The sequence below is a fragment of the Strigops habroptila genome, chromosome 1 (genome assembly GCF_004027225.2).
Source record: "Strigops habroptila isolate Jane chromosome 1, bStrHab1.2.pri, whole genome shotgun sequence".
Classification (NCBI taxonomy): Eukaryota; Metazoa; Chordata; class Aves; order Psittaciformes; family Psittacidae; genus Strigops; species Strigops habroptila.
This window is the reverse complement of record NC_044277.2, coordinates 133,982,748-134,007,382: the sequence shown is the minus strand read 5'-3', so window position 1 is coordinate 134,007,382 and position 24,635 is coordinate 133,982,748. Positions and strand designations below refer to the sequence as shown.

At 38.7% G+C, this 24,635-nt stretch overlaps 1 protein-coding gene across 2 annotated transcripts in view; it reads left to right on the top strand.

Moving 5' to 3' along the window:
• ANKRD28 (ankyrin repeat domain 28) overlaps positions 1–24,635 on the top strand; it is a 119,338-nt gene that overhangs the window by 31,026 nt on the left and 63,677 nt on the right. The window contains exons 1-2 of one of the 2 annotated variants that reach the window (XM_030510588.1): positions 9,276–10,802; positions 11,868–11,951. In XM_030510588.1, the coding sequence (XP_030366448.1) occupies positions 10,686–10,802; positions 11,868–11,951 (201 nt within the window). In that variant the 5' untranslated portion in view covers positions 9,276–10,685. Of the gene's footprint in view, positions 1–9,275; positions 10,803–11,867; positions 11,952–24,635 lie in introns of those variants that run through there. The other variant, XM_030510677.1, reaches the window with a different exon arrangement.

Sequence of the window (24,635 nt, the reverse complement as noted above, 5' to 3'; positions counted from 1 at the left end):
GGGATGTGTAAGAGCCCTCCTGGGAGCTGCTTCCCTGGTGGGCATTGAGGGGAGGGGACTCTTAGCAAGGTTTAAAGCAGGCGAGTAAGACTCTTGGCTGTTGCTGTGTCTCTGCTTGCTTAGTTTTGGGAAAAGCCATCCATTTTGGCAGCTGTAGAAGATTCAGATGAGCTCTGTCATCCCGTAGTAGTATGTGTGACTGTGTGGATTTTGTCCAGCTATGTTTTCCAGAGTGTTTCCAGTTGCCAGAAAGGAGCTCGCTCTTGGACACAAGGGAGGTGCAATGGGTTCCTAATAATTTCTAGGAAATTTAGCTTGCCCTAGATCAGAAAATCCTGATACATGAGGCAGGTATTGACCCACACTACTTTAAAGAGAACCAGCATAATTTGTGTACAGTGTTGCTGAGTGTTTACATACTGAAGTGAGATAATATATATAAACGAGGTGGTATCCATAGCAACTAGAAATCATTTTGTTTACTTGCATATAGTATTCTGAGTCCCTGGTGTGTGTGGAAACAAAATCCCACATGTGAGCAATCCAGCTGAACTGTGGCTTCTGTGGCCAGAGTCTATTGGTATCTACCCAAAACTGTATTACAAGTATTGCACTGGTGGGAATGTTATATGCATTTTTAGTATTGTACTAATCAAATATTTATCATTCTGTTTCAACTCCTATATCTGTTGTGCAAGAGAGAATCTGATCTCAAACATGTTTAACAGAAAACTTTCACATCTTTTAAAGAAAATTAGTCAATGTATTCAGGATGCTCCCCTCCCAAACCCATCCTGGAAAATAACTCTCACCACCAAACTCCTCCCTCACAGCCCCTGGAATAGCACTCTGCCTTGGGTGGGACAGGGAGGGGGAGCCTGGGCTGTAGGCAGATTGTACCATCACATGGCTGATGAGTAGGAAAATCTGAACAGAAATTTCTAAACGCAACAATTTTGGAGCTGGGTAGGGTTTCAGCTTCTTCCTCCCCCCAGTGTTACTGACTTCCAAAACTTTCTACTAGGAGAGTCTCAGTAGTGACAAAAATGGAGAATAGGTTTTTTTAAGGAGTAGATTTTATTGTCCATTTCTTGCTGACAAAGTCAGAGCTGTGTTTTGAATGGTAGAAATTGTGTACTCTTCTAAGAAAATATCTGCAGCTATTGCTCTGTCATTCTAAATACAGTGTTTCCTCTAGATAGTAGTTCTTAGTGCTTTTATTTATCAGAATGTTATGCTTATGAGTGAATAGCAGACAGCCATTCAAAGCTAATTTAACTTTCCTTCCTTAAGATGGCCAGGCTTGGGAAGTGTTAGACAGGAATTGCTTCCATGCAAAGTGTCTTCTTTCAAATGCCCTTCTGGTAGGGAAAAAACAGTCTATATTCTCTTATTGCACAAACTTAGGTTTTTTTTCCTTCCTCAGTCCGATACTTGTTATTTCCCCCCATGGTCATTTAATCACGAGAAGCCAGTTAGTGCTGCGTAATACTTCTTTGGATACACTGCTGTGCTCTGTTCTTAGCTTTTTCACACACAGTTTGTTATTGCTTGCTCTGAATTGGTTATATCTTGTTGCCTCTCTAACTGGATTAATGTTTTGTTAGTAGTGGCTGCTGAAATCACACAGCAGTGTGAGCCCAAGCCAAACATGGGCCAAGATGAATGCCCACTAATATGTCTGAAACTAGACAGGTAGCAGGCTTGCTGAAGCAAAAGTTCCGAGCCAATTTCTGCAAATACAGCTGAAATCAAACTTAAATAGGCATAATTATCAGCTGGTGGGCCTTCTGACCTTGGCCTACAGAGATATGATCCACTGAGCTTCTTGGGGTTTATGTTTTGGGGAGGCAAAAAAACCCCCTCAACCCTTCCCCTTTTATTCTTTCTTTGATAGTTGAATGATTCTGTTGAGAGTGGATCAGTCTTACTTGTATTCTTCAACAGCTTATTTTCTTCAACAGTCTAAAGCAATTTGTTACTCGAGAAAAGCAGCCGATTCTGGAAATGTCCTAACCTGATGTGAGTCATCACTGAAGTTTTTAAATAGTTGAATGTGATGTTTGTTTCCTCCCTTCCATGGCTCGAAATGGTATGAATCACTTTTTAGTGTTTCCCAGATAATAGTCTGAGTGGAAGTGGTTTGTGTTTCTGAATCAAGTCCTTCAGTGCTGGAGGAGCACTCCCAACCACTGCTGGTTTTGGCCGTGTGGGAATTCCATAGGAATTTCAGACAAACGTATAAAAGCAAACATTTTGTAACCATGGCAACTTACCCATGAGGATTCATGTGGTTGGTGACATAAAAATGTGAAAGCCCTCTACTGACTGGCATAACTGACATTTGCTTTTCTGCCTAAATTCCGTAAGTGGTACAGGATAAAAACTCAGTCATAAGAATCACTTTTCAAGTTTGTAGAAGGTCTTGTAGAACACTAGGATTTGTGTTCTACACACATTTTGGATTCTTTTTTTTATATGGCTACCTGCTACTGTACTTATTTCTTAAAATTAAAACTTCTTTTATGAACCTGAACCTTTTCGGTGCTCATATTCAGGTCTCTTTGTTCTTTCTACATAACATGAAGCACAGCTCAAAAGTGATACATACTCCAGTGTAACAGAAATGGTGCTGAAAAATGTCAGTCAGCTAATGAATTTTATAGGGGGAGAGGAGGAGGGAAAAGGAGACCAGCAGATCTGTGTTAAACAGCAGTATTGGAAGAAATAACCTTAATGTGATTTGGAATGGAGTAACTGGTTTGTGTTATCCCAAACTCATCAAACATGCTGCAATGATAGATTTTATATGTCATTGTTGAGAGTGGAGCTATCAATAGAATCAGATTGGTCACTTGTCATAGGCAGCAGAGCAACTCTCATTTCTAGAAATCTACCTGACCGATGTTTGCTGCTTTAGAAGCTCGGCAGTATGGCAATCCAGCAGAGTTTCAATGAGGAAATCATAAACTTGATTCCAGGTTTCTTGGGTCCAGCTAGAGTTCCCTAATTTTCAATCTCAACACCAGCACTGTCCGGTGCTGAATCTGGGTGCGCTGCATTGTGCTGCCTTTCTTTTGAGGGGGTTTCCAGCCTCCAGCAAAAGAACCGAAGTTAAGAAAAACGCAAAGTGAAGATAAAGGTTATTGTCTTGTAAGCCTGTACAGCTAAATGAGCCTCAGTGGGGAAGCTGACTGTCCTGGTAGAGCAAGTATAATGTGTTCCTAATCATCCACTGGAGGAGCAGTGATTTGTTAAAAAACAAACCAAAAAAAGCATCTGAAACCAGGGAAGCTGGAACTTGTTCTTTTCCCATGTAACAATGAATGATCAACATTCAGGGTTTGCTTTTCTGTTTGTTTGGTTTGGTTGAGTTTTTTTGATTAAGCAGCTGGTGGGTGAGAATTGCTTCATTTTCTTGGGATACAGGCATAGACAATTGGTTTCAGTGCGTCAGAGCAAGAAGAAACTGTTAGGCCTTCTATGCCATACTTTAGAAGATCTATTAATATTCAGGGATGCAGCCTCTGAGGGGTGGTGATCTTGTGCATTATAGCATCTGTCCTTGAAGTGCGGACCATGCACTGATGTGCAAGCCCCAGAATACCTCTCTGAAGAGGGAGAAGCAAGCTTATTGTATGGTGAAAATAAGACAGTGTTATATTGACCTTTTATTATGTGGGTTTGGAATGTTTTTGATAAATGATGAGCTTGATTCTGTTTGCAGAAGCAGTATTGCAGGAAGAAATTTTTGCAGGGGAAATACATAAGATAAGCACTTCCTGTGCTCATCTTCAGAGCATGACTGCAGATCGGTAGAAAAGTAGATCAAAGGAGATGTACGAATTCTTGTTGGTGTTTGTGTGCGCCTGTGTGCCCAAAGGGAATTATCTTAGTTATTTTACCAGCTGCCCTAATACATCTTATTAGGATCTTAATTTTTAAGTTTTAGTTAATTCATAAGTGTGTGCACTATGGTATAAACACTTTCAAGGCAATGTGGTAAATGATATAAAACTGAGATTAGGAATTCTGCAGTCATTCATTTGCTCCAGCCATTCTACCTTTACATGTTTCTTCTCCTTGGGAAGACGCAATAACATCGCTTCCTGAAACATCAGGCTGTCAGTGCCAGCTGTGACAGTGGGTTGATGTCTTCCAGTGTCTCTGGGTTGATGTGTTCGCTTCATTATTGTTGCGTTCCTGTCCAGTCTCACCTCCCAGCAACCTGCTGGGTAGTGCTGGGAGAGCACACTTGACTCGTGAAAGAGCAAACAGGGGTTGCTGAGACTGGGCCTTTGATTTTTGTTTTGTTTGTTTCCTCCAACTCTGCCTCAGAGCTGGTGTGCACAGCTGAAACTGCTGCCTTCGGTAATTCTTCCTGGAAGGATACTGTGGTTATTATTGTAATTGATGCTGTTTTCAGGGCCAGAAAGCAAAATTAGCTGTGGATATGGTCTGAGCTGGAAAGAACTAAGGGGACCAGAAGTATTCTGCCTGTGCTATGCCAACAGGTGAAAAAAACCTATAACCTATCAGTGGGCCTTGCTTTTCGTATTACAAAAGCATTTTTTAAAAGCTGTCATACTTGCAAAACACCCTTAAGTGTAGAGCTAATAACTGTGGGTTTGTGTGGGTTTAACAAATGCTGAAGTGTTTTGCCTGCTTCTCTCTTTGACTGTGCTGATATTTTGAGGTAATACCTTCTTCGTTTTCCAACAGAAGTTGTCTTCTGTCACTTACCTTCTCCCAAAAAGAAAAGTTGCTTTAAAACCACTCATCTCCTGTCCAAAACCCACACCATACTACCTGAAATAGGTTGTCTATATCTATTTGTCTGTCTTCATGGATACAGGCTTATCTTAACTATCCGTAACAACATATGTGGATAGATGCATTTTTTTTGTGGTCTCTCTTCCCTGAAACAGGTGTTGTTTTGAATTCTGGTTAATTTTATAAGAATGACAATTCCACCATCAGACATGTATGGTTGTTATTAGGAAAGCTGTTGGGTGTAGTAGCTGCCTTCGGTTTCAGTCAAAAGACAGGGAAATGGCTGCGATTAGATGCAGATGATGAACCAATAGGAGCCCCCCGCCAGAGCACGTACATGTGAAAGGTAACAGTTTGATTAAGTATACAAGTTAAGTTTACATCTTAATCATAAACAGACATCTTGCATTACAAACTTTTCTTATGCTGCTCCAGTAAAGTTAGGATGAATGCTGGATTTTTTGTTCTTCTTTGTTATGCTTGTGTCTCAATTCTTGTTGCAATGACTATTCGGTTACTGGATTTTGTTAATTGCGAAGTCTTAATTTAATGAAAATAGCTCTGAGACTTAACAGAAGCTGTATACTTGCATCAGGAAAAAAAAAATAAGAACTGCCTGTGGTATCCAGGAAGTGCAAGCAAAGCTATTTTGCTTGTCCTTGGAAGCAGAAATGTGGAATCTAGAGGTTAAAACTACTCTCTTTTTTCTGCATTCCAGCTGTGCTCTGGAAAAAACAGAGTAAAATTGGGAAGAAAGGTAGTAATTTCTTGTTGCTTTAGACTGTTCCTTTTGCTGACTCCACCTCATTCCCTCAGGAGTGGGGAGGAAACAGCAGAGGAGTTCAGATGAGTGACTCACGAGGCTTCTAGAAGTATTGTAGCTTATATTCATGGTGATGCTGAACACTCATCTCTGTCTATATGTGGGCAACACTTTAGTAAATATTCTAGCTAAATTATATAAAAATCTGCTTTTACTGGGACATGCCTATGTACTTACAGCTGTAGCTATTATAAGCAATCTTTGTCTTCTGAAGAAATCCATAGATTTGGGTTTTTACCTTGTGGAGCTGATACAGATTGTCTAAAAAAAATAATTCAAGAGACTTGGGTCTAAATTTTTCATTTTTTCTGGCAACGGACAGAACAATTTCCTTCCTTTCCTAGGTTCTTAATTACACAAAATAGAAAATTGAACCAGTTGGATTAATCTCAGCCCAAAAAAGGCTTGGTAAATGCTGATTGGCAAGAGAGAAATCTTTATTTGGGTAGGATCGTTGATACTGAATGTACTTCAGTGAGGTCTTCGATGTCATCAGCAGTGGTAGGTCTGTAGAAAAGGATGCTATATTTAGCCAATTCAGAGTTCATGTTTTTACTGTCTAGTGTAGACATGGCTGCTATCTATGTTTTAACCTGCAGGTTGCATTCTTGTAATACATTCTGTTTGTATGCACCCATGAAAGACTCTTGGAACTTGATTTCCTTAAAGGCAAGTGTAATTTGAAAATTATAACACCTATTTATTTATTAATTTTTATTATTTGCAAATAGCTACTGGAGCCAGAACACAAAGGGGCTGGTTTTGTGGTGGTTTTTTTTTTTTTTTTCCCCCCCTGCAAAATGCATATCCTTACTATTGTCCACTTGAAAATTCTTTCTAGTCTCTCTCCATTGCACTTCTTAAAACTTTAGAGTTAAGTATGGAAATCTTCCTTTGTGAACAATTAGATATTGTGGATATTGGATTATCACCCTTCAAGCCCCAGTAGACATGGCATTCTTTTTTCTAAAGTTAGGCCATTTTCGACTCTTCTCCTACAACTCATTTAATAAGCTTTCTTATTGGAAGTATGTGACATTTGGAGAAGATGGATGCTGATGACCTTCTTGAGTTATTTTAAGTTTTATGAAGATAAACTGAGAAGTTTTTCTTGGGAGATGCAATGTTCTTTCTTCATACCTTTGCAAAAATCCATTACGATTCCTACATTAGTTTGGGGAGAGGAGGCTTAACTTAATCCTCTTGAATTTACTCTGCTTTCATTCTCTGTTGCTGTTATCTCTTCTCCTGCACTGAAAGTTATTAGTCTGAGATAATCTGCTGAAAAACTGAAACCTTTGTTTGATTTCTTTTAGTATAATTGTGACCTGCAGCTTTTGGCTTTCAGAGTAGCTGTGAAGTAGCATTAGAAATCTGTCTTTTGCGCACCAGGATACCTTGGATGATCAGAGACGGTGTTATCGTTGAGGTGAAGGCACTACCTTCAGTTGAAGGGGATGGGAGGGCAGAAGATTGTTCTGTTAAGTAACCTCCAAGTGCTACGTCACTGTAAGCAGAAGTTAAATGTTTCTAGAACTGGGTTGTCCTTTAGTTATGGAAGTAATTACACACATGCACATTCTTAGTGCAAGCAGGAGGGGTTTCTGCTTACTTACATGGTTTAGATTGCTATCAAGATCAATGAAATATTGATTCAGTTGTGTTGGTTCTCTTCTAATTCAAACTGTATTGGCTTTTAACTCTTTGACCTTAGTAATGTCACCATTCAAAATTATATAATGTTATGCAAGATATAATATGTTGACTTGTTTTTTGAAATAGTTTGTGTTAATTTTATTTTAATTACATGTAAGAATTCTAGAATAATCATCAGGGTAGATCCAAATATTCTTAACTCTTCTGAATTTTCACAATTAGCTGAGCGTGAAGCCATGCTTTTTTAAGGTAACTAGCTGATTTTAAGTGTACTTTGGAACATTAGCTTTTGGAGAATTTGAACTAAATTGGGCATTATCGCTCTCTAGCAACATGTCCAGTTGGTAATTCCAAAGAAAGCATGTCGAACCCTTAGCTTTTACTTGCTATATAAATGTACTGACTCGGGAAAAGTGTTCATTTCACTAAACATATGGCCTTACCTAGAAAACCATTATCTAACAAGTGTGTGTCTAGTATGAAACCCAAGTATGCATTTTGTCAGTGTACTTTGCTTGTAGACTTAAAGTATGGGGGGGATTAATAATTTGTGTTGTTTTTTAATGAGTGTTTAGTTATGCAAGTAAGCTACAGTGTCTGTTCCTTAGGGCATTTTTCACAAATAGAAGGCAAACTGTTTTCTAGCGTGTGGTTGCTGTGTTCCTGAGCAGGCAGTAGAGTGTTTAAGTAGATGAGCCTTGAGGATGTCCATGGTTTTATTTAAACTGGTTTTGCTGTTGCCAAGAAGAACACGAGTTGTCATATGTATTCATGTGAATCTGTGCTGTTTCTTTTTAATAAATGGTTGAAATGCTAGAACAAAGCAGTGCAGCGTACAAACAATGAGACTCTATATAATGAACCAAATACATTTGTAGAGATGTTTGTTAGTCACATGCTGTAAATGAGAGCACTTGGGAAAATCTGAATCTGAAATTTCATGGTGAATCAGAAACTGGTGCTGTATTCAGCCAGGTCAGCAGTCCTGAGCTTAGGGAGCCCGAGGCTAAGGTGCTCTTTTGCATTTATAAAACCCTGCACTTGCATGAAGTGTCAGCAGGTGTGTGTTAAGCAATTCATTATGTTGCAGTGAAGCTATCATAGACTTATTTCAAGAGTGGTGATGTGAGCTTTTCCTGTCTGTGGCCTCCAAAGGTGGGAATTCAGTATGTCTATTAATAGCCAAGCCATTTAATGTACTGCTTAAACCTGTCTTTCTGCCGGGATTCGTATGTGAAACCCGAGTGCAAATGCTTTATTGGAAAGCTAGAAACTTGTGCACCATTGACAAAATCTGATCTTTCCAGGCACTGAAGGACATGAGAAGTGCCTTCATACTGCACAGCAGGAACAAAATCCCTCCCTCTGTTCCTGTAACACTGAAGCTTATCCAGCAACTTTGACAGAAGCCATTTACATAATACACCCACAAGCCAGCACCATTTAGGCAGATTGAAACTGAAAGATTTATTCAGCAAGTTGTAGGGCTCTATATTGTATTTTATTATATTATTATAATACTATGTTTAAATTATACTCAATGTAGTTTTTGTCAAGCTGAGGGGATGTTTGTCTATACTGGTTGCAAATAACCATGGGTTTGGTCATCAATACCTGTCTTTTTAATAGTCAACTGATTACTTTGAGATTGATTTTACTTAATTTTCAGATGATTCATATGGAGAGTTCCTTGTCTTCAATGAGTTAAGCGAGGGTTGCTTTGCTGCTCTGACCAGTGCCATATGAGAGCAGTTAAAATGCTGGAATTGTTTACTGCTCAAATCGTTGTTAGTCAGAGCAGAGCCAGTACACCAGATTTTCTTGCGGCTTTTAGTGGAAAATATTAAGCAGTTGCTCCTCAGTTATGGGATTTTTACGTTTTCGGCTGCGTTAGTCACAGGGCTGGCACAGGCATAACTGCAAAGACTGCCCCCAGAAGAGAGAAAAAGGCGGCTTTTTTTTGTGCCAGAGGAAGTTGCGCTGGGAGCAGTGGCTGAGCGCTCTGGTAAGTGTGACATGTGAGCATTACTAGGCATTTCATCCCGCCAGGCTGCAGTCGCTGCTCGCCAGGCTGCTGCTCATTGGGAATGCTGCTGTGGCAGTGGTTTGTGCTTTGCTCCTGCGGGCTGTTAGTGACCGGCTCGGACAGCCAGGCTTTTTCTAAGCTCTGCAAGGCTATCTGCTGATTGTGTAGTTTAATTTGTCAAGTAAAAAAACCTGATAAGCAGAAGCTCTAAGTGAAGAGGAGAAGCAGGTTGGCACAGGGACAGCTGTTTGGATAAAGAAGTTGGCTCAGAGAAGATGTTCGGAGTCTGATTTTTTTTCCTTCCTCTCCCCCTCAATCTGAATGAAGACTATCATGGGAACCGCATTCACATGGTGATCAAAAGCAACACTTGAGTGATGAACTGCTTCTGCAGAAGAAGTCTCAGGCAGTAATTTGAGCTTTTGTGTGCAGTAGCTAGCTTGTTTTGCTGAAGCATTCCTCCTCAACAGTATTTCTGCCTAGCGTGTTCTCTGATGGAGCTACTGCCCGGTGAAGGGGAATCGAACACTCCGCATTGCTTGTGTCCCTGATGGAGTAACACCGTCTGCGGTCGTTTGGGGAGGCTGGATTCCACCGGCAGCATTATTCAAGGAGTTCATTGTCCCTGTGGTCTGACTCATCGCATGTAAATGTACTGCAGCCGCGCTGCACGTTGCAGATATTTTTCTTGCATGGGAAAGAATTATTTTCCTCTAAGCAGGTCCTGAATAACTGTTGGAAATGAGATGTGTTTTTCTGGCTGGGCTGTTTCTGACGCTGAGAAAGGAAGCCGTAGAATGACAGGATGATCAGAAGGCGCGTTTATTTTCAGTCACCAGAAAGGCTGCGACGGTTGATTTAAAACTGACCTTGCAGGAGCGGGTATAGCTGCGGCCGTCTCTCTCAGGGCAATTGTTCCTTGTTCTGTCCTCAATAGGATGGTGTTGTGTCTTCTGCAACAATGATTTCACTGTGAGGGCAGAAGGACACCGTGGAAGTTGTGACATTAACAAAGACAAATTTGCCTGTGAGAGGACAGCTGTGTGCGACAGTGAGTGCTGCTCGAATGGAATTGGATCGTGGGATATTTTTATCAGCCGTTCCACAGTGTCATTCTTGTGGTTTCGATGCCTAAGGAAATCTTATTTTAATGAGAACAACTTTTTTTTCAGCGTTGTGTTGAGCATCTCAGTGTGTTTAAATCTGAAAGATGAAGTGTAAGGGGGGATTGCAGTGTCCTGTTTTAAATGCTAGTGCACCAGCGGTAGCGCTCACAAGTTTGTGAGGGCATGTGAAACAGGTGAAAGTGTTTCCTCATATGGTCCCTGTTGTGATACCTGCGGTCTGGTTCCAAAAATACCATTGCTGCTATTTTTTTGTTTGCGTTTGCTTCCTCAAACGGATCGAATGAGTCGAGTCTGTATTGTTGTTCTGGAGGAGGTGGAAGATGATTCTCCCACATTCATTTCCAAATTACCTCAGGAAAATGTATCTTTGCGTCCATCGCCCCCTGGAAACGTGCTGGTAAGGCATGTCCTTTGTTGGCATATTTCCTGCTTACAGTACTGTCGCAAATACCAGTACTAATTTTAACATGAACATGCATGATGCTGAAACAGGACAAAGTGGTAAAAACTGCTGATACTGAAGAGGAGAAAAGCTGAAACTTAGCTGTAGAATTAATATTTGCAAGGGCCCATTCTTTTCCGTGTAACTATTTCTGGTGCAGCAATAACAGATCTCAACTCTTGTATAATAGCAGAGGATTTTTAAAGGGCTTTGTAAACTGTATTTGAAGTAAATGGTTTCCCCCGTTCCACTCCTCCTTCCTCAATGGTACATTTATGCAATACTGCTTTAGAAACTGATGTAATCATTGCATTGCAGTAATATGCTGTGTTTATTTTGAGAACTGATAGAGTATATAATGTACGTCAAGCAAGAGCTATTCTAAGCTAAAATAAAAAATAGCATAAATCATAATTTTGATGTAACTGATTCAAATTACCACTTTCTGGAAATGATCAACACTGGTGACTGTGCTTTCATTGATTTAAATTATTTTGTTTTGTCGAGTGACTGACTTGACTTGCTAGCATACCTCAGCAGCTTTTCTTACTAAGAAACCCTGCTATATTTAGTAATAGATGTGTGTGAGTGTGAATTTGTTACCATACTTATCTGATGCACTTTGCTTTCCCACTCTGTCTAAACAGGTGGAAAAACTTTAGTAACTTTAGTCACTTGCTAATGTAAAAGGGGTTTGCTTGCTTATATTGTATAGAATTTGCAGCACATAAAAGCCCTAATTTAGTTCTCTTTCCAGCTGTTATAAGCTAATCTTCTGGGCCCTTTTTTTTCTTTTTTCCCCCTTAATCTTTCATTGACTTAGATTATGTTCATGTGTTTGAGGTTTTTGAAACTTGGCATTTCTTCAATTCTAAATGCTGTTGCTGGTTTCTTTATTTCACTGCCTGGGATGTTTTATTTTGTCATCATCTTGTGTTTGTGTTATGTATGAAAAAAAACGTGTATCTCTAAAAACTAAAATGGGTTATATTCTAAGATGGGTTTTTTCCTTCATTTCAGCCACCATTGGTTCAAGCTATATTTAATGGAGATCCCGATGAAGTTCGAGCACTGATTTTTAAGAAAGAAGATGTTAATTTTCAGGTAAAAACAAACACCATTAGCTTTGAGTACCTTTTAGTTTTGTTTTGATACAGCTTTCTGCTGTACTAATCACTTTAAAACTTTGCCAGTTTGTGAGCTGTACCTTTTAATGCTTTTCTATAATAAGCAAAGTAAAGCCTACACCTACACTTAATACTGGGAAGGAGTGTAGCTTTGTAGATTTGTGTTGATAGTAAAGACCTAATTCTGTATTCCTTTCAAGTGTTACTTCTGCAGTGCTTGGGTAACTGAAAAGCTTGTTTATACAGTTGCATCAGACTTTTTAGAAAGTTAGACAAGTGTGATGCTATGTAGACTTTGATTATATACAGTGTATAGTATAAAGTAGACAGTTATAAGAAAATAGTCTGGGGTTTCAGTAGGTAGGTTTAATAGTGGATTTTTAAAAAGGCAAGCCTAACGATTATATTAATAAGTAAAAATGAGAAATTCTGTTTATCTGTCCTGTTTGCAATGCTGCAAACCCAGACATTGCGCTGCTGAAATGAAATGGAGTTTATTTCATTGGGTGAACTTCCAAGATTTGAACATGCAGTTACTGTATTTAATTTCTATTGAAATTCTAATACAAGTTTGACACTATGCAGGATAATATAACATACACTCTTTACCTTGATTAGAAATTGCTTTGATTATTAAAGCAGACTGACATAAACTTTTTAGGCCTTAACACTATGGGAATATATGTAGTTGTTTCTCCTTCAAATGCATCAGAGCAAGAGTGATGCTAAAAAGCAAAGGCTAACATCTAGGTGCTATGTAGTGGCCAATGCAAGACCATGATAATTCTTTACATTTTCTTCATGAGAGATGTAAACCAAAAGAAAATAGTTTGGTCTGTGTATTTTGACATTTAAAAGCATTATGCAGAATTTTTGTCTGACCAATGCCAGCTGAACTATAAGAGAGCCCTCACATTGTCTTGAAGAACTTGAGGTAGGACCCCATATAAGTCAACTTGCTGTCAGATCTGAAGTTTTGTTTAATGAGGTTGGACGTGTTTCGTTTTTCAGTAGCTTTGCATGTTCTTAAGCAAGATGGTATGATGGATAATATAATATCAAAAGACTCAATCTTCTGTTTAGTTATGAGAGCATTAGCTGTGTATCTTCCCAATTTTCTCATAGGTATGCTCTGGTCACATTGCCATTTTTATTCTTAAAAGCTGATTAGTCTATATTGTTTCATTTTTATTCCTTCATGTGTAAGTCAGGTTTACCATTCATAGCTATAGCACCTGTGAACAAAGTTAGGTTAGTATCTTTCTGCTTTTTTGATTTTACATTTACAATGTAAACTACTATTACAAAAGCCTCTGCTGGACTTCAGTACGTATGTGGTAGTGGTTTGGGATTGGTTTCTGTTTTATCTCTAGTTTTGACAAACAGTTGCCCATAAATATGAAGTCAGCAGATGTGCTTAAATAGGAAAGCAGACAGTTGTTTGATGTCTTTGAAGATGGTTAATTCAGGCTAACAGGTAGTTAACAGTGAAGAAATATATTGCAGGTAGAATATTCAAAATCTGGAGGTTATTATTCCTTTCTGTGGGTACATGTCCCTTTAACAGAATGTGTGTGCATCTTAGGCTAGAAAACACCCAAGGTGTGTTTAGAATCCATCCAGTACAAATATGCATCCACCTTGTTCATCTTAGGCAGATGCTTAATCACACATGACCACTCTTTCCTACCATGGCACTTGTAGTCCTACTACAGTATTTAATATTACATTCACTTGTAACCCTTCAAATGCTGTTGGAACTAAAAGAGCATATAAATTCACCCATTACTTGGTAGATATGAAGTAAACTGCCTGGTGGATTTTTTTTTTTGTATCTGTCTCTGTGGTTTGTTCTTTTCCTTGGGTTTTCGTTTGCTATATGTACTTGGCTGGAGATGATATGTCCCTACATAGTCTAGATCCAAAGTTGTCCCCTTAATTACATGTTAAAAATTGGTGTGGACAGGAGGGAAAAAGTGAATAAAATGAAGTAGTTATGTGTATTTCCTAATAAAGAGAAGGATCGTGATAAACTGCTTTGACAGTTGTGGATTATGTTAGAGGAGTGTATATGTTAGATTTTTTCCACTTTGCTATCCAAGTGCTTCAGTACAGTTGTTTGAATTCCGGAGTCATTCCCTCCAATGCCTCTGCAGAGTCATTTCCCCCTCTCATGAGCAACTAATTATTTTGCAGTTTGTATTCTAATAGCTGAGATTCCTTCCTTCCTCCTGTCCCCAGAGCATGGGTTGGACACTGTAACTGGAGACCGAGCAGGGTTCTGCAAATTACTTTTGCCCAGAAGTGTACTCAAGATAGAGCTGTTGTAGGTCTTCATTGTGACAGTGACATTCATCTAGGGAAGTTGTTGGTGTCTTGATGAAATGCGGGTGGCTTTTTCCTTCTTTTGTCATCTAGCTTCTTTTACCTGCTTATTTCCAGAGTATGTTATCTTTAACATTAATTGCAATTGGCTCAATAATCTTTTAAAGCTAAGGGAGTTGGGTCTGTACATTTGGCTTCTTAAAGTGAGGCTGTGGTAACTGTTAGATATTATGGCAATATCTAAAGATTGTACCCAGGTTGGGCTATATTAGAGCATTATTCCTAAACCAGATGATGTCTTCTACCATAGTATTATATTTAGAAAAATTCTGAGATAGGCAGCTTTTCATAACATGGGTCGCTGCGTGCAACTGTAAGATGACGTGCTGATAGCAAACAGGCTTTTTCAGGAAGAAGATTGTTCTCTGTTCATGCCACACCAGCCTTCTTGAGTCACAGGCTCAGTCTAGATTTAGAAAGTATGTATTGTATTCCACTCTGCGGTTGTAATCTTTTGAGAAGAAAGAGCAAATTGAGTGTATCCCTAGCTGCTTAAATGGTGGTTCAAAAAGACTTACCTTCTCTGCAAGTTGGAAGTGTGCAGCATCTTTATAGACAAAACTGATTTATAGGAACTTTGTTCAAATGTATTATTTGGGAGGTGAACTCTCTTGAGGCTCAGTTAATGGAAAAATGGAGGAGAAAGGCTTGCTCACCCCCTTCCACACTCCCCTGTTTTCCTCAAGAAAGCTTGGGAAACAGTAGCTGCTTTTGTTTCATGGATTAGGCTTAAATTGCATATATCACATATGTCAAGCCTGATACAGTTTGTTTTATGCATGGCTTTTGCTATGCTCTGTGTGTGTGTGTGTGTGTGTGTATGTGTTAATTATTATTATTTCTTGGTACCATCCTGAACTTTTGAGACTTGGTAATAAGGAAAGTCTTGTCATAACCGGCACGTTTAATATCTTATCAGTTAATGGGGTTCCTCAACATTTCCTGCTCTTGCTGATTAGATTAGTATGGCTGGTTTGAATTTTATGTACTTTTCAGCAGTTAGTTTCAGCTAACTAAATGATTTCAGCATTGCCTTTCAGAAATCAGGATTTGTTTGTTTGTTTTTTCTGATTTGGAGACCTGTTTCTGTTGCAAACTGCTATTTCTGTTTGTAACCAAAACTTTTAGGATCTAAGCTCAGTTTAAAAGATCATGAAATTGGAATATTTCATCTCACCTACTTATTAGTAATACAATTCTGTGTAGGGAATACAAGTTTACTGTTAAAAATATTTTAAAGGTTTCCGATCTGACTATTGAAATGATTGTTCAAAATCAGAACAATCTTTCCTCCTCCTAGACCTATTAGGATAATATTTCTTGCCATGGAATTGATACTTCAGGTAACCCAATATGCAGTTTTTATAACCTGATTGCACTTCATCTTAGCTCAGCGGATGAACATCTGATCCTCTGGAACTGGTGTCAGTGTGTCCCTTGCTCTCCTTATGCTAAGCCAAAGAAGTGCTCTATTTGGAGGAATCCCAAAACCACACAGATCTTTCCCAGTGTTCAAAAGTGCTCACTGCTCCTATTTAAGATAGTGATATTGACATATGTGATACATTAAACACAAAACACCTGTATCTTACTGCTCATTGTGCTTTGTGAGATTAAAATAAATTTAAACTACGAAACATACTTTAAAGCTGCTTTATGTGTGAGTTGGTGGGGTTTTTTCCAACATAAGGTATAAGATGGGAGAGTGAAATTCCACATACTGTGCCGAGGACTGTAGGAATCAGCGTTATCTGTATGATTTCTATTCTGGACTACTTGCCATTCAGCACAGCTCTTAATGTCTTGTTTTCTATAGTAAGTAACCAAAAAAATAAAATAAAAGCTCACCTGTGCTACTGTTTTGGGAAGAAGGGAAAAGAAAACCATAAAACCAAACAATCCTGCCTGCCCTCCCTACCCCCCACCTGTACTAGATGGGCAACTAAAGTGTTGCCCATAAATCACAAGTCTTGTTCCTGGTGCTTAAAAGGGGTATGATCTGGTAGCACCAAAGTACCAGGTACAAACAGGGGGGCTAAGTGTAAGTATCTGAATTTGTTGTTTTGAGCAATAGGGTTGCTGTGTGGATGGCTGTTGCAGTAGAGTTGTGGGCTCCGTTCCCAGTCCTGCCAAAGTTTGTGTAACTTCTTTGTGTTATTTGCGTACTAGGAGAATGTTGCTTGTTGTTGGTCTAGGGTAAGATATGATATCTTATTTGATTTCCTGTTGATGTTTTAGCTTATTTTACTCTGCAGGTCATTACATATACTGAAAGAGAGCAAAATAGGTTTGTTAGTCTGGTGACAAGTCCAGCACTTCTCATGCATTGAGTGTGAGTATGAGGAGAAAGATTATTGGGAGTTTCAAATATCCTAGAAATGCAGGAATGAATAATGAAAATTAAAGCACAGTATAAAAAACCAAGAAGGATTGTTTGTGATGCAAAGTCCTAAAAGAGGTAAAATAGGACAGAAACTGGTAATGAATGTATGGTCTCCTGGCTTTCATCTTAACCTTGTGGGTTTACTGGTTGTTTTTTTTCTGCAGACTTGAGAATGCAGCCTAGAACAGAGAATCCTGACTTGACTGAAATATGGAACGTACTCGGTTCTGATCATACAAATATATTCTGTACCTATTTAATATATTTAAAGTATTTTTTTTATATGTCATTATCTGGGAAACTACAATTGCTGCCTAATTCAGCAATTACATTGAAATATCTTTCAATGTAAAGAACCTTACAAATAAACAAAAAGCCATAATGTCTAATGAAGTAAAAGTAATCTTTAGGAGTATTTTTACCCTTACGTTCATCTTTCTGTAGCCAATTATTTGACCAGTGACTAATGTGGATGTATTTTGTTATTGTTGATAAGAAGTGTGCATGCGTACAGCTACAGATGTAAATTCACTTCAGTTTGACGTACCTGTGCTTCTAAAAACCTCTTTCTGCATTACTTTGCATGAATTGTTTGAGTTATACCTTTTTTTTATCTGTGCCTTTTGTAACTTCAGAGTCACGTTTGTATAAGAATTTGCTGGTTGGGACAACTGGAAGTCAGTGCTCAGCAGGTTAATACATAATGCTTTTCAGATAGTGGTGGTTCATACCATGTTTCTGTGCTTTTGGAGGGGGTTCAGGGAGGCTGTTCTTAACAGGGAGCGGAAATAGCTTTGAAAACAGTGGAGACAGAAAACTTTGGCAGTTTTACAGAGAGACTTGCACAGGCCAGATAAAAGCAATGGGAATGCAGGCGTGTCCAAATCATACTCCTTTCCACTTCAGGAATACTGTGACCATTGATCAGAGAAAAGGGTTGTGATGTTTCGTAACTGTGATTCGGTAAACCCAGAGTAGGCTTGCAGGGAAGTAATTTTCCAGGCCAATTCATCTGTAACGCTTCTTGTTACTAGATAAAGCTTTTGGCAGTCAGAGCAAAGCTACTGTGTGGCTTTTGTATCTGAACTGGTGAGGAGAAATAGGAGTTAAAAGCTAGCATAATGTAGCAAAGGCTAAGCAGGAATTGTGCAGTTTTTAACTCTTCAAGCTGTTTCTGAAGAGGTGAGAGATTACGTGTTTGCTAACTAGTCTGTTTGTCCCAGGCACGCATTGGATCCAGTCTCGGTAGCTATTTTGGCATGGTCCTGCAGGCACCGTAGACTGTTTGCAGGACTTTTTGTGTTGGCAGCTGGAGTTGGCACCAAAAACTTGCACTAACGTATTTGGTAGTGTGGAGCAGCCTCTTCTGTATTCCCTGGCAGGACAGATGGTGCAGTCAGCACTCTTAACTTCTGGTTTGCTGATGTAAATGTGAGGGAGGAATTAAAAAGGCATCCAGAAAACAGCAAGATATTCTGAAGAGCACAATTTATTTATTTGGTGTAGTTCCTATGTTAATAGGTCAGGGTATGAAGTCTGCCTTTCTTGAGCAATACTTTTAAAACAGAAAACAACTTTTTTTTTTATTTTAATGGGTCTTTGCTGATTTCCAATTGCAGACAAACATTTAATGAAGAGACACTAATTATTGTAACTTGAACTGTCTAGACTGACAATGTGAACATGTAGCTGTAATAATGCCTTGGAGGAACGCACAATTTAGACCTATTTAAAACAATCTTAAATTTAAGACCTTCTCTCCAAAAATATTGTAATATCTTGAGTCTGTAATCACAGCAAAGTGACTTTTGATGTGTTAATAAAGTACATAGAAATATTTGCATGTTTTCCACTACTGAGAACACTTTTTTCTTAGAGATTTGGAATGAGGGCAAATTTTAGTTTCCCATCCTCTATAATGTGCTAGTTATAGCTGGTGTGATTCTTAAGATTTATGGCTTCAGGTTTTATTGAGGAAAAATTGTTTTAAAGCTGTGTGTTAATTTTCCAAATAATTTATCTATTTAAAATCCTGTTCAGCTTTGGTGTTGGTTTTGGGGGTGTTTTTGTTGTTTTGGGCTTTTTTTTTTTTTTCCCACTAGAAAGGTTTCCGCTTGGTTGAACGTTATTTGTGATACGTTTTTATTTCCAGTTTAGAGTGTATCAGGTTTGGGGGATAAAATTACAGGTATTTGTGAGTTTTTGAAAGACTTCTCAATATAATGAGAACATAGGATGAATTACAACTGAATTTGGTACTAGTAATTTTAATGTAGTTTCATCCTTTGGGTTATCCAGCACAGTGACTCACTGTGAGTTTTCCCACAAATAATAACTGTATATTGAAAAGACACATATGTACATGTGTGTGTCTACATATATACACAGAAAAGTTACGTGAAAACGTGTGTATAATCATATATTTTACCAAGTATAGTAGCTTATCTGATGTTAATGATGGAAAACATGTAATGAATTGGCAGTCAGAACAGTCCTTTGAAATAACTGTAGGAGGTCAGAGAAGAAATAAAACATTCATGTATAAACAAATACTAATAATGAGAATCCCTCCAGTAGAAAAACACTGCTGGGGAGCATCGGCCTTGACTCAGTGCAGCAGCTCCTGCCTGGCAGCCCCTGCCTAGAACCCAGCTTCGCGTGCTGGAGCAGAGAGTCTGAGAAATCTTGTGTTGGGCAAATGGGGGGCGATGAGACCTCACAGGGAGCAGGTGGAGTCAGGATGGGCATAAATCACAAAACAGGCTTAGCCATTTTTATAGTTAATGGCTTTATTTAGTTTGGTATGTTTTCATTTCACATGCGGTATATGTACATATATTTTTCATACACGTGGGAGAGAGGAAAATAGTATATAGTCTCAGGAACTAATGGTAGCACTCATCTTCTCTATGCTGTTTGCCTATGGACTTTAAGAATTTTCTTAAATGTTTCCACCACTAACAGGAACCCCCATTTCCTGTGTGACCAGCCTGGTAAAATGATGAGTCCTAAGGCTCTCCTGCTTTATAAAGTGTTAACTTCATTGAAAATTCTTTACATTTGAAGAATGGCAGGAAAATTCTGTGAAGAATCCTATTTTATGGGAGAAAGTTTGTAATCCTGTGAAGAGATAGGAGCAGGTTCTGCCTGCTCGGAACTTAGAGTCAAGTATCAGTTTTAATGGGATGCTGAGGTATCTTGTGTGCAAGAAGGTCTAGGAATTGTTTTTCAGAAGGGCATTATGTGAATATCACTGGCAAATCTGTTTGGTGTTTTGTTAACAAGATACAAAGTTAGCTTGTGCAACATCTTGCCACTAAATATGCTCAAGTTTTAATGAGGTGTTTTTAAGGGAGTCGATACAGTTCAGCACTACTATATGGGAATGTCCAGGGGTTATTTTGGTAAAAAATTAAGTCAGTTCTTAAAAACATGAATATTCATGTTCTGTATCTGGAGGGATAGGAAGAAGCTTTACTGCAAGGAATATAGGGAAGCTTTTACTATAGGAAAGCTGCTGCTGCTTCTAAAGGATCTGTTACAAGGCTGTTTGATCCATGGATCTGAAGCCTGACTGATTGCAGAAAACGAGACTTTGGAGACTTAATTCTTCCAAGTTTTGTGGAAACTTGCTGCAAGTTATATTGTGAAGAGTATCCACAAGCTACTCAAATAAGATTTAAATTCATAATAGAACAGTTATTTACTGTTACTGAACTTAAAAGTTGTGGATTTCCTGTTCATTAGCGTGGAATGTTTTTCAAGCATATCATCTGTAATGAATAATCAGATGTCTTATTTCCTTTTTAGTGGTTTAGAGTGAATCATGTTTTTCAGCCTCAATATCAAGTGTGTCCAAATGGTGGTGAGTTCCTCTTCTGGTGTAGAAATAGATTCAGAGTGCTTTAAGTACAATTCTGTATAATTAGGCATTTTTCTTCAGAATTGAAACTCTTAATGAGAGAAACTTGCCAGTCCAAAGAGGAATAATGCCTTGCTTCATGTTGATAACACTGTATTTAGCCTGTGCAAATGAGATTTGCAGATGTATTGAGTGCCTCTTATTAGTGATCAAACAAACCTTCCACAGAATTATGGGATAATCTGACTAACATCAGGAAGTTGCTACTTGGTATGGTGAATTCCTTTGATTCTCTTCTCTCACAAAAAGTCACCACTGCAAAGGGTAGGACTCTCTGAAAAGAAGAATGTGGTTACATGGCATGGTGCTGCCTTGTACAGGTAATGAGAAATATTCTCTAGAGACTTAGTATGAGTTAATATTAGTGTGGTCTGTTACTCAGGCTAATATATCCTCCTTCTCATCAGGTCTAGTAAGCTTGCTGAGTATGATGCTAATATGGTTATACTGTTTGCTAAACTGGGCAAACAAGCTTGGATATCTACATGGCAGTGTTTTACCGTATTGGCTGTACACTCAACTTGTTTTGCAGTAATTGGGGATTTGACAGACAGGTTTTGTTTCAGTCATTGTTATTTCTTTAACATTGAAAAATTGGCATTGATGTAGAGAACCATGAAGACTTAGATCAAGTTTAAATGTTTCAGGAATTTTGTGTTTGAGTCTCCAGTGTGATTCTTAGTGATAATGATTTTGTAGATCATGTCTGATTTGCCATATTACTGTTAGTGATTATTACTAAAGACTGTAACTTTCAAAGCATAATTGAAGTTCTGCATTTCCTGCTGCTTTTACAAAACAAGCTAGAGGCAAGGTCTTGAATAGTTAAGAGCTTACTGGGGTTACTCCTGGCAGTTGCTGTGCCTGTCACGCAAAGGATTGGTATTTGAGAACAGAACATCCCCACTGAAAGAGCAGAGAGAAGAAAAAAGCTTAGTAGACTTAATGTGCATTAACTTCCAACATTGACACAGTCCTTAAAGAAAGCATGGCCAGTAACAGCAAGATAGGATTTGAATTTACTGATTATTTGCAGTAACTTTCTGGGTGAAAACTCTTTATGCATCTACAATATACCCTTGAACAAGAGAATTTTCTCCGCTTTGCAAGTGGTTAAAGCCATCTTGCCATATCTACTGTGGAATAGCTAATGCATTATCAGTGAACACCATTTCCTTCATCCAGTTTGGCCCTTGTACACAGGCTTCGTGCAAGGCAGATAAACCTTTTTAAGTTCCTTAAATCTACTCTAATAAAGGATGGATGTATATCAAAAACTGGGAAAAGAGTTTCTCATTTGCTACATGTTGTAGGGAGGGCTATTCCATAAATGCCCAAGGACAAGGGCTCTTGTTGAGTGTTGGTAAGTGACTGTAGGACCTAGAAAGGCTTGTGCTGGTGTCATGTCTGAGACCACATCAGCTGGAAGCTTGTTGCAATGAGGGGTTCTCTGGGTTCTTGCTGAAGAGTGTGCCCCATGCCCCACAAGTTCTTATACAGTGTCTGTCTGGAATATGAAGTTTGAGGGGAATTTCTCAGGCCTGTGATACCATCAGCCTGTACCTTTCTGTCTCCAAAAGCAATGAAATTCTGTTCTCTTTTCAGTCTTTATTGAAGTCCTACTTTATTGTGGTCCCTCCTTATCATTAATTTCAGATTTTATTTGCATGAAATACTAGTTATGCATATGTATTTATGTAATTATGGTAACTTATAAATCAATTACTTGATGCTGGCTTATTGTCTCAAAGGATTGCAAATGTCTTGCTGTAGTTGCTCCTAGCTCTACCTATAATGACATGTATCTTCTAGGCTTATCCCCTATCCACTTAGCCTAAGGAATAGTGCAAATAAAATCCTGTGATCCTAGCTTACCAGCAGTTTTGGAGGAGTTCTGATCTGTGCTAGCAGAGGCTTTCTGTTGGGTTTCTTTTCTGTTCAATGGGGGGACTTTTTGTTTTGTATTGCAGACACTTACTGTTGAGTGGAGGGATTTTTTTACTCTTATTTTCACTCTTCAGAATAGATATATTCTGCAGGATTTTTCTTGCCTAACAATTTGCCTCTGTGTTAGCAGACAACACAGTTTGCAGACTGTGTTGTCTGCTAGCATGAGTCAGATGATCAGAATAGTGCAAGGATCTCTAAACAGGACTTCACATATTGCAGCCAGATGACCTTACTTTATGAAGCTATTAAACATAATGTTTTAGCTTACTTCAAGAAGAGGTGCTAACATTAAACACACAACCACATCTTTTCCTGTCACCAAGACAATGCAGTTAGTGAGAAGAATACCTGGTTTACATCAGGCAGGTGTAGGGTTGTCATTCTAGCAGTAGCCTTTGCAATGAAAAAGGCAGAAGCCCCAGTTTTTCTGAACAAAAGTGTCACTGACCCAAACGTAATGTGGTGGATTTAAACTGTGGTGGTGATGTGCATACCTTACCTAGTGTGGTGTGATCTTTCGCTGGAGCAGAAACAGAGCCTGTATTGTACTGTTTTCACTCTTGGCATCTTTTCTTATTTGTGTCCTCAAGTGTTACAGATAGATGACAGGGTAAGACGAGGCAGTCACTGTCCCCCGTTCCTCCCGCTCTGTGAGCATAGGCTGGGTTACGTAAATGTGCTCCATCTCACTGTACCCTCATTATGGCAAGTCCGCTCTCTTCCTGATTCATGTTTCTCAAAAATAGTTTCAGGGTTATTTATCATTTTTCTTATCAGCATCTGCATTCTGATTAAAAGCTGGGGTTTGCTTCTGCCATACGTGCCAGATAAATGTTTACATATCATATACTTGGTATTTGGGAAGGGTAGAGCCAAGGGAAAGTATTTTTAATGAGATATTATTGTATCCTTTTTTTTTTTTTTTTTAAATATAGCGTAGTTAAGAATGCTCCAGAGGTTTGTGGGTGGGTATTTTTTCAAATTTTAATGATGGGGTTTTTTTGTTGTTGCCCTGCCCCCTTTCCTCCCCCCAAATGATCTGGTATATTAACAAATAGTCTTGATCCTAAAAATTGTTCTGTTTTAATTCCTGAGTTAGAGGAAAGAAAATAGACCCAAAATGCTTCAGCTGTTCTGTGAGATCAGGTTGCTCTTATCAAAGGAGAGCAAATAGCTCTTTATGTGTTCCAAGTATTGGGCAAGAATTCAGTAGCCTTTATTAGTGGTAAATGGGACAAATTCTTGATGTTGGAACCTGCAGTGCAAGGGAGCAGCTAACAAAACCTGCTTGGTTATTCAGGTCCTTATCCAATGCTTGAGTTCACTCAGAAGGAATCCTAGCCTTTATAATTTGGGCAAAAGAGGTTATGTAGACATTTTCATAGAACAGAGACCTAGGTTCAGCTTTTCTTACAAGCTGTGCTTGTTCTGTACACAAGTTTGAAAACCTGACCAGCAAGAATTGCAACAGTGACAGCAACATTACAAAACCTCCATGGAACATAAAGATTAAAGGGTATGGGAAGATGTGTATTTCCAAAAAGCACCCGAACTAGTACTTACAAAAAGCAAAAATTGGAGAGATGTTTTTGAGGTTAATTACTTGGAAGTGGAAGGATACACAGATGCTCGGTTGTTTCAAAATATGTCTCCTGAAATACTGATGACAAGTCACAAAGTCTCCTTGCTGCGTACCCGTTTGGTTATGAGAAATAAAGATGCAGTGTCTGCCAGAATACCTCAATCCCTGTTGTCCCTCATGTGTTGCTACTGATAATTTCTGACCTTTAGAAGTAATATAACTTCTAACAGAAGTAGGAGATTTAACTTAATTCTCTCTTGTCATTGGCAGACAAAAATAATGGTCTTCCAGAAGCCAAATAAAAAAGAAACACCCTGTATTTGACAAAATTTTGTCTTTTTTTCATAGTAAAACAGCATATTTTTTAAGATCTAGTATTTCAGAATGGCCTAGCTTGAGAACAAGGCATGCTCATGAACTGAATCTCACTGTTAAAACA